The sequence below is a fragment of the Merops nubicus genome, unplaced genomic scaffold (assembly GCF_000691845.1).
Source record: "Merops nubicus isolate BGI_N331 unplaced genomic scaffold, ASM69184v1 scaffold12992, whole genome shotgun sequence".
Taxonomy (NCBI): Eukaryota; Metazoa; Chordata; class Aves; order Coraciiformes; family Meropidae; genus Merops; species Merops nubicus.
The window spans coordinates 528-15,856 of NW_008591617.1; the positions used below are offsets into that span (position 1 = coordinate 528).

General features: G+C 37.9%; 1 protein-coding gene across 1 annotated transcript; it reads left to right on the plus strand.

The window, feature by feature from the left end:
• Positions 1-689: 689 nt before the first annotated feature.
• DCAF13 (DDB1 and CUL4 associated factor 13) lies at positions 690-11,733 on the plus strand (the record flags this gene model as incomplete). The annotated part of the gene is made up of 6 exons (XM_008950326.1): positions 690-800; positions 1,676-1,831; positions 2,126-2,203; positions 6,122-6,204; positions 8,374-8,538; positions 11,598-11,733. Coding segments are annotated over exons 1-6 (729 nt in total), but the record flags the coding sequence as incomplete, so codon positions are not given.
• Between the last annotated feature and the right edge of the window lie 3,596 nt (positions 11,734-15,329).

Here is a 15,329-nt window from a genome sequence, read left to right on the forward strand (position 1 = left end):
TTTGGAAGCTGGAGAAGATTCATGGATTGAGATAAAGACAGTTGAATAAGTGAAGGAAAGGTGGTGCTGATGAAACAGTGACAAACAGGAAATTGGTCACCTCCTTTCACAAGCAGATAGATCCACAGAGAGTCTCTGAGCAGCAGCCGCTTTGGGAGCCAGCCCTCCACCTCCCCATTCTTCATCCACTAGTGCATTGTGTATTGCTGAGCACAATGATCTGTGGTATGAAATACTCCTTTGGCCAATTCGTGTCATCTTCACCTGTGTCCCCTTCCAGTCTGTTGCCCACCACCAGCCTGTTTGCTGGTGGGCGGGTGGGCATGGTGACTGAGGGAGCTGGGGGAAGGATGTGCCCTGGCACTGTGCAAGCACTGTTCAACTGTCACCAAGACACTGGTACCTTAGTGCTTTGGTAGCCACAAACCCAAAGCACAGTGCCACATGGGCTGCTATGAAGAAGCTTAATTTCATTCCAGCTATATCATGCACATGCACCTTCTCAGTTCCTAGCCAGATCTACCGAGGAGAACTAATCTCCAGTTTGGAGGTATAAAAGGGAACAGTGAATAGGCAGGAGAAAGCACTTTGTTTCTATGTGTGTCATGGATCATTCTCCTTTGAAGGCATGCCTGTACTTACTGCAAAGCACGTCTCATAAAATAGAATAAATTTACATAAAACTGTACATGTTTTTTTTCCAATATTTTCAGGTTGGTGATGACAAAACTGTGAAGCAGTGGAAAATGGAGAGCCCAGAATATGGGGAAGAAGAACCTATTCATACAATTCTTGGAAAGGTATTAAATCTAATTTTGATTTTCTTACATCTTTTAAATTAAGTTTGAATCAATGCTCATCTAGCTTTTGGAGAGTGAAATAGTTTGATGTCACTTGTTATCATAACGGGCTATAAGGTGATAATGTAAAATTTTGTATTGATACTTTTAAAGTATGTTCGAATTCGTATTGCGCTTCTTTCACATGTAACCAGAAAGGAGTATCTCAGATATATCCCTCTCTGATGCTATCAGAGGCTGCTTAGACCTATCTCTGCTAAGCACTGCTTTCCTGTGAACTGGTCAGATCTTTCTGTAGTGTCTTTTCTTTTCAGATGTGTTGTAAATGCTTAGTCTGCATTAAATAATTTTCATGCCAATACCTTCGGAGCTATTCAATACAAAATTTTAACTTTATGTCTTTCTTTTTGGCAAAAGCAAACTAAAAGTATATACTTCAGCACTTTCAATTTGTTATAAACTTATTTTAAGAACAACATTAAATGCTTCTTGTAAATAGTTTGAAAGTCTTTAATTATTGTAATGCCTATGGAATCTTTTCACGCCCATGCTGAAAATTTGTAGTTGTACCCTTAAAAATTTCATGTGCTTCTGAGTCAGCCAGAACTTTGTAAATGGGCTTCTAGTGCTGACACCATTGTAAGTTAACAAGAAATGCATGCATGCACATTGAGTACCTAGAGAGCTAGTCTGTTGTATAAGGGTACATCTAATAAGACTTAGTTTCTGGTAGCAGTGGTGACTTAGTTTTCAGTAATATAAATTAATAAAAACACATCAGACTTGAGTTGCAATGATTTGTTACAGAACACACTTGCATATTTATGTATACAATTGGTTTTGTGTATTGTTTTGGTTTTTTTTTTCTTTTAAAGACAGTGTATACAGGAATTGATCACCACTGGAAGGAAGCTGTTTTTGCCACCTGTGGCCATCAAGTGGATATCTGGGATGAGCAAAGGACAAGTCCCATATGCTCTATGACATGGGGTTTTGATAGCATAAGCAGTGTAAAATTTAATCCCATTGAGGTAATGTTTCTGTTATGTATTTGAAATAAATTTGTTTCTTGATCAGCATGAGATCTAAATTCTGTTAATAAACACCATCTTTAATGGCTTTAATGCCATTTAAGCTGTTTAAAATGTTTGTGCTGAATAACTGATTGCACAGAAAGAACAATGAATGCGTTTCCTGGGATGAAAAAGCAACTGTTTGACTACCAGCTTTGTGAAATAGTTTATCTAATGTAAGCTGTTAACAATACTCTAGAAGTGTTTAGAATACCATACACAGGGTTTGTTTATTTTATTTTATTTCTTTAGACATACCTTTTGGGAAGCTGTGCTTCTGACAGAAATATTGTGCTATACGATATGAGAAAATCCACTCCATTAAAGAAGGTAATTTTTTTCTTTCTACCAGAAGCTTATGACACTAATAATCATACTGAATAAGTAGACAGTCTGTAACTGGTGATAGAGAAAGGGAGGCTCTGAACTGTGAGTTCACTGAGTTTTCATCATCTAATTTTGAGTCTTCTGAGTTTGAATTAATTTGGGGATTTAAACTTGCAGAGTTAGAAGGGGCCTTTTCTGCATTCAAATGGGCTGTCATGCTCACTCTGTTGTAATTCTTGTTGTCAAGTCAGGCACTTTATCAATTTCACAGTAAGAACTTTGTGCTCCTATATTGCTTTCTGTCTGTGTATTTACAGTGTGGCTGTTTTGTTTGGTTGGCTTTTTCTCCTCGCCTTACTAGAAGGACAAGGTAACTGGTAAGGCGTTTCCTTTCTGCCATTGGAGAGCCTTGCTCTGTGTTTGAGAAGGTGGAGATAAACTCTCTCCCCTACACACTTGGTATAAACATTCAGAAATTCTTTGCAGTGGAATCAAAATTGGTTTTAGATGTGGAATTTACCAATGACATGAAGATTCCTATTTATCTTGAAGAGAGTGTTTGTATTTATTTAAAACAGGAAGCCAGTAATTCATACATATGTTAACCTTGGTCAAGTTCAGTAGTTTTGGTCCCTGAAACTATCTTAATAATTTTCCACTTGAAATACAATATTCTGGTTGTGAATACATAATTGATATCCATTTGGTATATAGTCTGTTGTCTTCATTGACACTGGCCTGATATACACTAGAACATGATAATGGTACTCAACTTGGTTATAAACTAGGAACCTTGTTGGCCTAACATATTTCTTTCTCTCCCTGTGCTGTAACAACGTTTAATGAAGTTTCATCTGGGCTACTGAGACAGTGCTTATAAGAAATTGTCCATGGTGCCTGTTAAAGACCCAAGTGTCAAAGTGAACACAGCCAGCGCCATACAGCTGCAATTACAAGTTAAAAGGATGTAGTTTGAGCCTTTGTGAGCTATGTTCAAATCTTTACAGAATTTTACATATGTATATATTGCAAGACAATAGGAAGATGTGTTGGTACTTGTTAAAAGTCATCCTTGTGCTATCTCTGGGATTACAGGAAAGTTTAGGGTGTTTTAAAGATAGACTTAAGCATTTAAACAGGTGACAGGAACTGTGTTGTCCATTGCTTGTAACATTCTTAGCTGTTCACCTCAACCAAATACCTTGTAGGTAGTAAAGGAAGACAGATTAATTATCTGGGTGATCTGGTTTTGTATTAAGGTAACCTCAAAATCTCTGGGCTGACTCTTTTTTGTGCACAAGTGCTCACAGTTAAACTCAGCCAAGTCTTTTATGGACTTCACAACTTTGATTTGTCTTAATAAGGACTTTTTCATATGAAATGACTAAGTGTATCTACAACTGATTTTAAAAATAATGTCAGAAGATGGCTCTGCTACAGGTTTAGATCTGAAATGCCATTATTAACGTATTTACAGCAACTTAAATCACTTTCAGATCAGGTTGCTCTACATAGTTGTTACTGAATATAATGCTAGAATTGTATAGAGAATCCTTTTCTTAGGCACTATTTTAATTCCAAATGCCACTGCTGAAATAAACTGGATACTTGTAAATTTGGGTGAAAAAATAGTGAAGCAAGGTGTTGAGCATGGACTTCGACCAAACCTGACCCCTTTTGAAAATTATCTGGACTTTTCAGCAAAATTAGAGTTATTTTGTGGCATAATTTAAAATATTTATTATACAGATAATGTGTTAACATCAGTTGTGTGCTCATTTTGCAGTGACTGAAAACTTGGATGGCAGGAATAAAGAACCTTCCTTGATTATTAGCTTCCCAGATATGCACAAGGTTTATAACTAGAAGAACAATACTGGAATTTGAACAAACTTTGATTATCACATTATTGGAAATGTAGGGCTTTTCAGTGGCCTCTCCTCTCAGTAAAGTCACTTTTTAAAGTAGAGATCTCTTCTGTCATCTGATGATCACGTTCAGTTCTGGATGCATGTAGTTTCAGGAAATGAGTGGTATTTTGCAGTGCATACTTTATATAGAGTAGGAACAAAACTGAGTTTGGAGTACCAGAGCGATAACACCCAAATTTCAGGATTTTCAAGTAGGATTATGGCTGGCCTGGAGCATTGTGGGAAATCCTATTTAGAGTTGTTTGGTTTGTTAAAAGGTTGCTCTGTAATTATACATCTGCTTTGTGTCATGTTGCCGCAGTTTGGGGTCAGGGCAGCCCCCAGAACCGTAACAGGTGCTCTCTGTTAGCTCCCTTCCCTCACCCCTGAAAGGGGAAGAGAAAGGGAATAAGGGAGAGAGACTTGTTGGTTAGGAAAGAACAGAAAACTGTTTTAATACTACCACTAGTAATAATAGTACTAGTGATAATAAATTAGAGTATGTACAAATACGTACAAAGTTAGTTCTGAACCCAACTACCCCTGATGGCAACACGTCACCGTCACTCCCGGCTGGGGAGCAGCCCCCTGGGAAGGGTCCCAGGCTGGACTCGGGGGACTTCTGGAACTCAGTTCAGGAACACAGGGCTCCGGATCAAAGGCAGGGTGGATGAAGTCCTCCTCGGATGCTGTCCACTGCAGCAGGAGCAGCCAGCAGCCCAGCAGCAGCAGACGGAAGAAGAACGGAAGGGGTGAGGGAAGGGCTGCCCCTCCTGATCCTTCAGCTATGAGGGCCATGGGGTGGAATACCCCAATGGTGAAGCTTGGGGTCAGTTACCCTGCCCACTCCTCCTCACAGGTGCGGGGTACTCTCTGCCCCCCTCCATGTGGGGTCCAAGCTCAGCAGTGGCCTTGGTCTGCACACCAGTCCCTGGTGGTGACTCTAAACATGAATTCTTATCACTGCTAAAGCCAGATAGTTTATGAAAACGCTGCTAACTTCAGACAGAGCAGTTAGTTAGAAGAGCTTTAGCTAAAAAGCTAAAATCATTGAGGAGAACCAGCTCTATTTACCCCAAACCAGGACACATGGGTACTGTATGGAATTTATTGTCAAATACAATGGCTGAAAGCTCTGCCAAGACTAGCAGAAGCCAAAGCTGTTGTCTTAGGGGTTTCAGATGGCTTCCTCCCTGCCTTTCCGTCTCCCATAGGTGCTCAGCTGTCCTCCAAGGTGGCAGCATGCAACCTATAGCTTCTTAATCCATCATGTCTAGTCCACTGTTAGCAAAGTAGGTCTTCCTAGGCTGTCATCAGCTGTCTTCCTCCCACTTCAAGGCAAACTGGCCTCTTTGTAGCCATCTGCTTACTAGCAGCAAGCAAATCATATGAATGTGTATCAGATGAGTCACTGCTAACACAGTGCTAGTGGCGAGTAGATTACAACACAGTGACTTCTACACACATTGCTTGGCACTTCAACAAGAAATGGCAACTGTCCTTAAGAATTCGTGAACTGTGATTAGAGAGAAAATAATAAAAGGGTAGTAATAACAGAAATAATAGTGAGAACAGAAAGCAATACCATCACTTTGCATGTGCTGGTTCACAGTGTCAATTGATGACTGTATCCCTTGAAATAACCATTTAATTAGGCGTGTTTATAGATTACTTAACTAAAAGTTCCTGTAAATATGTTGAAGTAAATTTTTTTCAGAAGTTCCAGGTTTATATGTTGGCTGCTAACACGTTTACATATAAAAGGACCACTTAAAAGAATTTGCTTCTAAGATGACTTGTGGAGGGAAATTTAACTGCCATGTAGCACAAAGCAGTGAGCATATGATGAGGGACAAGAAGTTCTTGAGTTCAAATTCTAACGGTGCCGAGGAAACACTCTGCCATAATTCTGTACCTAGAAAGTGCTTGTCTCCAGTGGTATAGGAAGTTTTGCACTGTAGCACGTATATTACTGCCTATAACAAGGTAGCAACGTGTAAATATCTTTCAGGTTATCCTGACCATGAGAACAAATACACTGTGTTGGAACCCCATGGAAGCTTTCATTTTTACTGCAGCAAATGAAGATTACAAGTAAGTGTGACTTTGCTTTTTTGATAATCCTGAGCATGTTACATTTTTACTCTGTATCTTGGTGATTTGTAATCATGCTAAAATAGATTTTTAAAAAATGACTTGAACTCTAAATTTTAATCACTTAAGTAATAACCTAAAGATTATTGGCTTGCAGATTTTTTTAAAAAAAATAATTGATAGTAGACTTCCTCTTTCTCTACATTTCAGTACCTGAGGGGGGAAGAAGCAGTATAACTTGAAAAAATGCAGCTGAAGCAATGCAATCATAACTTGCAGTGAGATGTGGAAAATAAGTACTACTGGTCCAGTCTGAGGCAATTTAAGTGTTTGTTTTCTTGCCAGCTCTTGTGCAGCTTGATCTATTACTGATCAGCTATTTTGATGAGAACATTTCTTAATCTTTTGGGAAACAGTTCCAGAGACTGTAATACTTACCCTTTCAATGTCTCAGAGCAGTTTTTTACTTTTGAAGAATACTATTCATGTGAACAGCTAATCTGATGTTGAAAAAGCTGTCTCTACAAAACTAGGCCACTGCAAAATGCGCTACATATCCTTTTTTTTCCAGGATGTCAGTGGTCTAACAGTAGATCACTGTTTTCTGCTAGAACATAGGGATTTTATCACTTATCTTAAGGCTGTTTTTCTGAGGAAATGAAATCTGGCCCAGACCTTGAAAGTGGATGTTGTATCTAAGGTACTGCTTTTCACCTATGTTGGTTATGGTATAGTAAAGCTACCAGGCTACCTAATCTGTTTGATTACATGTCTTTTTTTTGTTTGGTTGGTTTTGTTTGTGGTTCTTTTTCCCCCCTTGCTAAACTCAAAATGGTAGCTGTTACTGTCAGGGGCAACTGTTCTCTTGCAGACTAAAGCCATTAGCATAAGCACAATGGGAGATGCATATACCAGCAGCACACGTGCAAGTGTTAGCTGACGATATGGAGTAGCAGTTTTGAATATGATGTTCATATACTTTTTCTTGGAGAATATGGAAGGAGAAAGCAGTAGCTGCCAGTAAACTGTTAAATAAGACACACTGAATTGTAGTTATGCATTCATCTGTAGGAAGAAGGGTGAAAAACCTGCCAAATTATGAATTTTTAATATAGTAGTTAGACTAAATAGTGTATCTGAAGCACTTTTCATTAAGTGCTTTGTAAAGCACCTTTGCTTTTTGGCACTAGGCAAATTAATGATCTACTTAGTTGTTATGCCTTGCTATGTATCAGTGGACTTGTTGATTCAAAGGGAGTATAGGTAGATCTCAACCTGAGTTTTGAAGTGCTTATGAGCAAGCCAGCTGTGGTCGAGCAGCTGTGTTGTGGTGAGCAGAGCCCGCCCTAGGCAGGGATCGGCGTGCAGAAGATCTCGTGATGTAATGGAAAACTCAGATTGCTCATGAGGGGTTTTGTGGGTGTGGTTTGTTATATATAAGTAATTGTAGTGATGTAATAAATGCTATTTGCAGCATCCTTCACATTGAAACCAGTGTCTGTGATGGTACCCAACGGTAGAAGTTGGGTGGCAGCTATCCCGGGGATCGGGTGTCGGTAACGACACAGCTGTGTTTATTTTTTAATGTAAAGCTTTTCTACAGATCATGTGCTCTGCTGAATTAGTATCGCCATGTACTGAAGGACCAAACTTCCCTTGGATTCTACATTGTCTGGCCTAAAGACAGCTAGACAGTAGGAAAGGGTGCCAACCAAATTGAACTTCACAGTAAACTCTGAACTGGTAGGAGTTGCCAATATGGGAATATCTAGAAGCCCTGCAGAGTTGATAGGCTTGATGTAATGATTCAGAGATGCTTGTTCAAGTTCAGGTTATGTGCTTATATCTGAAGAAGGAGTAAAGGAGGTCATTGTGGTAGTTGGATAATTGTTTGGTCAGTGACCCATGAACAGATGAAGAGTGGAATAGTGGAAACTTATCTGTTCTTTAACAGTAGTAAGAAACCTAGGTCTGATCCAATAATAATACACTTTTTTCAGGCCCTAAACAATGCATCATTCTTTCTTAAAAGCAGTTTTAAAGAGTTCCCTTTGCAATATGGATCTGTGCTCAAGTGTGTATGTATGATTAAAGTAGCTGCTTAGCAAAAATGTATTATTTAATTAAGAGTTGCTAAGATCGTAAGCTGCTGTTGGTTTTTTTTTAAAGCTTATATACTTTCGATATGCGCTTTCTTGAATCACCTGTGATGGTGCATATGGATCATGTGTCTGCAGTTCTTGATGTGGATTATTCACCCACTGGGAAAGAATTTGTCTCTGCCAGCTTTGATAAGTCTGTCCGCATTTTTCCTGTAGACAAAGGTCACAGCAGGTGAGTGATTTTTACACCTTTCTCTCATGCTGTCATTCATTCCTGTGACCCCCCTCTCTAGACATCAGAATTCTTAATTGACTTGTTAACATCTTCATTGGAGCATTCACTTCCTGTGAGTGTTGAAATCTTACTCTGTATACGACTTGAGATTGACTGGTTGTGTACTTGACAGATAATTCTGGAGCATGTATTAAAGTAAAACTTCTACCTAACAGCACTATTCGTGCAGTTTGGCATTAAAATTACAGTGGATTCTTGTTCTTTGGTGTACTTGTGTACAAGGTGAGTCCTGTTTTATTCTTCTCTACATGTAGCTTCAATGTTTTTAGGGCCCCTTGTACTGTCTGTCACCGCTTAAGCCTGCAGTGCCTTACAATTGTAGCATTTGGTTTTCTAGGAATTGTCTTCATCCTATATGGATGATTGCTAATGACATTAAGTGGAAACCATAGTTGTAGGAATTCCTGAGGATCAGTTTAGGACACTTCTGTGATCTGTTTCAGTATATTTATTTCCTGTTGTTCATGTTTTGCTAACCAGGCTTTGATTCTTGTGACAATGCTTTAAATACAATTCACTTTGAATTAGTTTTTCATGTAAGATTTCATAAGGCAGAGTATTAAATATTTTGCTGAAGCTCAGATTAGATCTACTGACTCTATTATTGTTGTTTTTTCAGTTTGAAAATTGAAGCAAGTTATCAGATCTGTCTGGTGTCATTTGTCCTTCATAAACCTACCTTCATTATTCTCTCTTGTCAGTGCTTTCTCGTCTTTCTTTATTCTTAACTTTATTTTGCTTCTAGTTGCCGTCCTCTCTCCAACCTTGGCCCCCCACAAAATTGCTACTAGGTCAAGTTCTAAGTGGTTTGCAGAGTGGAAATACTGGAAAATTGATTGGGGGAGTATATTTTTATTATTGATTGATGCAGTTATGTATGCATTATTCAACATAACTACTTGTATGCTCCTAAACGGCTTTGATTGAGAGGAGATGTTTACATTTTCCTTTGCCTCTAATCTACAGGTAGTTTTCCTTTTCTTCCTGTCTTGCAATAACATTTAAAATTTAATTAGTTATTGCAGTTTCTCTGTGTTTTTTTTTTTTTTTTTTTTTAATTATTCTTGTATTAAACATTATGGTTGGCAGCTCCTGTGCTCTGCATATTTTCCTTTCTGTAGAATAATGTTCAGAAAAGTGGTGATATACAAAGTTAAAGCACATCACTGAGGGGAAGTTTGCCAACCTCATAATGTAACAGTAGAAGGCTTTATTCCACGTTATAGCAGATTGTTGCAAAGGCCTGTTCCAAGGAGGGAATTTTTCTATTTGTCCTCACTTTCTTCCCCTTCTAAAAAGCCTTACAAATGAAGACCTTAGCCTCATATATGCTGACAAGGGCATTCTGGGAAACTTAAAGTTCTTTAGAAGCTGAGCTTTTTCAGAATGGCACAGTTGAAATTAATCCCATTGAATGGAGCAAAGTCTCTAAATGCAAGATCCAATCCCACTTGGAAGACAAAGAGGGCAGTTAAGAGTATCTGTAAAGAAAAATCCTCATGATATTCCAGTTTTAACTTTTGATCTTCCACCAATCTGAAAAATTCCTGACTTCCCTTTTATTTTATTTTAAAAAAGAATTTTAAATGAGGAAACTGATTAGCTGTAAGAAGTAATATATTAGGAAGTTGATTAAATTTAGTAAATTCTTGAGAAACAGAACTGAATGTCTGTGAATTTTTAAAATTACAGATCCAGGTATTTGGCCATGTTTTGCGTTTTTCCTTTCCCTGAGAATGGTATTTAATAATTTATGGTGACAGCAACAGGAGAGGCAAAGGCTGAAAATTCAGGGTAAGGAAAGGAAAGCACTTGCTTCCCCAAAAGGTGCATGAAGAAAAGCTTTGTTGTCAAGCAAATCAATGAAACAAAAGTAAACACAGAAATACTTATCAAAATGTGTATGGGCACACATGCTATTAAACATCAATATCAGTGAAAAGCTGATGTGACTATTAATGTTTTCTGAAGGTATTTGTGCTCAGTCTTCTACATGGATGTTCTTGGGGAGCATCACTTGAGAGTGAATTACAAGAGGTGGTTAAGCTTACTAAAGTTTACTTAAGGTGTTATGTTGATTACTTTGGTTTTTCTCACAACCCCTTCAGCTCAACCCCAGTCTAGTTTTTCTAGGGTTCTTGAATAGATGTTGTTCCCATATTTGCTTTCTGTTCCTACTTGGATTTTGAACTGGGTGGAAGAAAGAGAATGGTCTAAGCTGTGGTGTGACTCATATAACAAAGGAATGGGTATTAGTGCAATAAGTAAGCCTTACTTATTTTTCATCCTTAGAATGCTAATAAATAATCAAAATTACCAGAAAAGTGTAATTAGTCCTTTTTTTTTTTTTAATAGCAGAAATAAGAGAATAACTGTATAAAAATACTGTTCAACTTGTTTGGTACACATTTAATGAAAATTAGATAAGCGTTCCACTTAACTGTTGGTTTAAATGTAATGTGTGTAAATATTTTCCAACAGTTGCCGGCACTTGTTGAGCAGGAGTCTGATTAGCAGGAATTTAAATGCGGTTTGTGCTTTAATAGCCACACAACAGTTCTGAATCCTTTTTCACTAGCTGATACTTCTTGATGGACTGTAGTTTGCAGTGCTGGAGACTCTTGGGTGTTCAGGGTTTAAAACTTTTTCCTAGGAGTCCTTTAGACTGTGATAGTATGCATATCATATTGCATAGCTGTGGCATGTTATTCAAAAAGGGTTATTTTTCAGCTGTTTACTGTAATTTCTATGAAAGCATTTATTTAAAATCATCTTATCCCAGCTGGTCCTTTTATCAGTGTAACCATCCCACTTCATTTGAATTGCTCTATACGAATTTAAGATCAGCACCGTGTTAAAAAAAAGTTGTATTTTTTAAAAACAGCACAAAGTGAAAAATAAATTTTGCCTTGAACAGATTGGTTTATGCTTTTGAAAGGTAATGTTGATGCTAAAAGCATTGATAGATCATTTAAAAATGTTTTTTTTTGCTTTAGGGAGGTATATCATACAAAACGAATGCAGCATGTCATCACTGTAAAATGGACTTCAGATAACAAATACATTCTCTGTGGCTCAGATGAGATGAATATTCGTCTGTGGAAAGCTAATGCTTCTGAAAAACTGGGAGTGGTAAGAGCTGCATTTTGCTTTTTGTTATCACAAGGTGTTTGGGGTCTTTTGTTACTACAGCTCGTTAGCCTATCCAGCTTCTAAAAAGCTGGATAAAAGTTTTTTCTGGTTAAAAAAAAAAAAAGAAATGTTTTCTAAAGGGAAAATGTGAAATTGTAGTTTGGCATTTGTATTTCCCTTGAAAACTGACGTGTGCAGTGTAGCTCATTGCATCTACTGCAGCTTGTAATAATAATAAAATTATGTGCCTTGCTATTGCTCCATCAGGTGACTTTTTTGGACTTGTTTAATGTTAACAGTAGTAACCAGTTCTAACTAAACTAGATTAGAGTTCTTTGCTTGGGTGCTACAGGAGAGAATTCATCCCTTTGCACTAGTGAAGAAGCCATAAGTTCTCTGTTGCTATACATCAGTCATTCTACTGAAGTGTAGGGTTACTACTTCTAAAGATTTTGTCTGAGCTGTGCCTGGTTCATGTGCAGTTCATACTGTGGTAAGCCTATGCATTGCAGAATAGACCATTTGCACTGATGTATAACTGACATTGTCATTAACCTGTAAAACTCAGATAAGTGGGCAAACTAGTGTGGTGTCTTAAGTCCCTGTAACTCAATGCAAGTCAGTTTGGTTCAAGTGTTTCTAGTAGGAAGGGACATCAGTCTAATTAGATAAGTGTCTTTTCAGTTACACTTTTTCAAATGTTTATGTATAGACAAAGCTGAAACGTTCTATTATAGTTAGCACTTGCATATATTTACCTGCAAAGTCGTGTTAAAGTGTTGAACGACTGGAGAATGAATTTGATATTTTGTCTGCTGGAAGTAATCTCTTTATATAGCTTTATATTGCTGTGGTATTGTGGAGGTGCTTACATTGTTTTTTCTGAACCTATCAGCATAGCTGTCAAATAATGCTTGAGGAAATTTCTGCTTGATGTGACAGACTAGGGGAGGAGAAGGGAAAGCTGTAATTCAGGGAAGAATAATGTACAGTTAAGGGGATGGGCCTATTGCATAGTTATGTCTAGGACTGCTCGTGTTTACATGAAGCTCCATCAGGTTACAGGGTCTACGTAAGAGGGAAGTGGAGCAGAGCTGGCAGAGGTGGCAGATTTAGGGCTACAATGTAGAATGGGATAATTCATGGACTGTTGTGCACTGTGAAGTACTAGATATGGAGTAGCTCAGCTATCTGAATCGATTCTTGGGATTTTCACATGTAGTGCTCCAGTCAGGCACTTAGGCATCAGTCCCATATGTGTTAATTCCAAGAACTTTGCAAAGCTCATTATAGGCTTTATTTTTTGATTTAACTTTTATGTTGAATTAACACAGACAGTGAAGTGTTGAGCAGAAATATTACCTGTTTTTCTATTGTGGTATCCCTGTGCTTATGGCAATGCTCTTTTTTTCCACCTGGTTTTACAGTGGTAACTGAAATTTGCTCTCTTTATTCACAGTATTCTTGGTGAGAGAGCATGCTGTCTCTCTCTTAAGATGCTCTTTAACAGAATTGTCCAGTATTTCTGACGTGCGTCTTTCCTCTGTGCTCTTTGTGTGAAGGACACACAATGTTGAAAATACATTGGCATGTAGAATGGTTCCTATATTTTCAGATGGGAACGTAAAACTCACTATTGACTACTAGATGGCATTGGCTTCTTTTCTTATGGAAGAGTAAGGATACTTGGCTCTGGGAAAGTAGTAGGCTCCTGCATCATAGAGGTATTATGTCCCAAAAGGACAACTTAGCTATTGTTTAAGTATTCGAAATGTAGAGTGGTAGATTACATTCTGTTGTTTTCTGTAGTATTTGCCTCAGTGAAAACTGGCCATGAATGAGCCTAAAAGAGGCACACCAGTTATGACTGTTGGCTATTGGTTATGGTCTGCACATTAATACTCTAGTGTTCTTTGACCTGGCAGTGGATCCTGTGCAAAATAGCCTGCCCTTTCTTTTCTGTTTGAGTGCAGCGTTGCTGCCTGATGTGTCTCTTTGAGGCTGCATGTATGATTTCAGTTCTGCTGCTGTGGGATCATACCAATACAGCTTTTGTAGCATGCATGCGTATAAGGGTTTGTAGGTGCTTCTGTCAAAGCTCGTTGGCTATCAGCTTCCAAGGGAACTAAGTCAATAGCTATCTGAAACAGGTCAAGTGGCATGTGGGTTTTTTTGTTTGATTTGTTTGTTTCTTTGCTTTGGTGTTTGTTTTTCATTTGAGAAGGGAAAAAACCAAATCATCCAATCACTTAAAATACAAAACTTGTCATCCTGTCTTAGAAAAAACCGAAACCACCTTGCAACATCAAAAGGCATCTTAAGAAAGCAAAACTATTTAGAAATACAGGAAGAACTTATAAGGGATGTAGTGAATTATGTAGAAAAACTGCTCTCAGTTCACACGGATGGCACTAATGAATTTGTAAAGAATTACGTTATAATAAGACAAGATAATGTTTCACATCCCCATGTCTTGTGTGGAAATGTGTTCAAGCATGATGCTGGTGAAGCCTTCTATTTAGAAAGACATAGAATTTGGATATTAAATTAGTAACTGTCTGTAGTTGCTAGTTGTTAAAAGTGATGGGTTTTTTTAGAAGCACTATGAAATTTTATTTTTCAGATGTTTAGAGAGTAATTGTTGCTGATAGGACTAAAATGGGGAATATTCATGACTTACCTCGTTCTTGGATATACTTTGGAGACGTTGCTTGGATTCAGGCAGCTGTGCCAGTCCTTGTTCAGTCCAACCTGGCAGCTCCTGTGATTCTTAACATTGCAGCTCTTAATGGCTTTTTGTCAGGTTCCACTGTTTTTCCTGCTGTTCTGCTGTAGCTGCTCGTTTTTTAGAGGATTGGTGTTCTTATCTTCACAGACATATGCTTGCTCATCTTATATATGTCCAGTTCTTCTATAGTCAGTGGCTATTTTTTGAGCATTTTGAATATTCAAAGCTGAACATTAAGTAATTCTGTTGGAAGTGTCAGAATATCTTAAATGCTTAGTTGCTTGGTCTGCTATTTTTCTTCACTGAGAAGATTTGATTGAATGACTCATACAAAGGTCAGTGTATTTCTGATATAATGCTAACATCTTGTAATACATTGTATTTTAAGATGGATATTTTTGGTTTGGGGGTGGATGGAAATCAGCATCCTGAAAGAGAAAGAAAACTGATTATCAAACATTTTTTTTCCTTTGGTGAGTACTTAGTCTTGTTTTTAGTGTTGCTGGGTTCCAAGAAAGCTATAGTGGATATATAGTACTTCAGTTGTGACTAATGAACACTTATCCATTTGGAAAGTTGTACTTTCTGAATTGTGGCTACCCTAGCAGTCATCAGTTCTGACATGCATGTTTCTTTTGGTTTTTAATGTGTTTTGCATCTCATTCATTATTCAAAATCAATGAAACATTGAAGTAAGAATAAGAGTCTCTGGAGGAGCCAGAGGCATGCTGTGTCTCCACTCCATGGACAATTAAGTCTGCATGGGTTTACACAGGGGTAACAAAATCCAAATCTCTCTGTTCGAGCCAGTGCAGAAGTTGCTTTAAAATTTGCAATGTTTAGTGGTTTTTTTTTTTGTTTTGTTTTG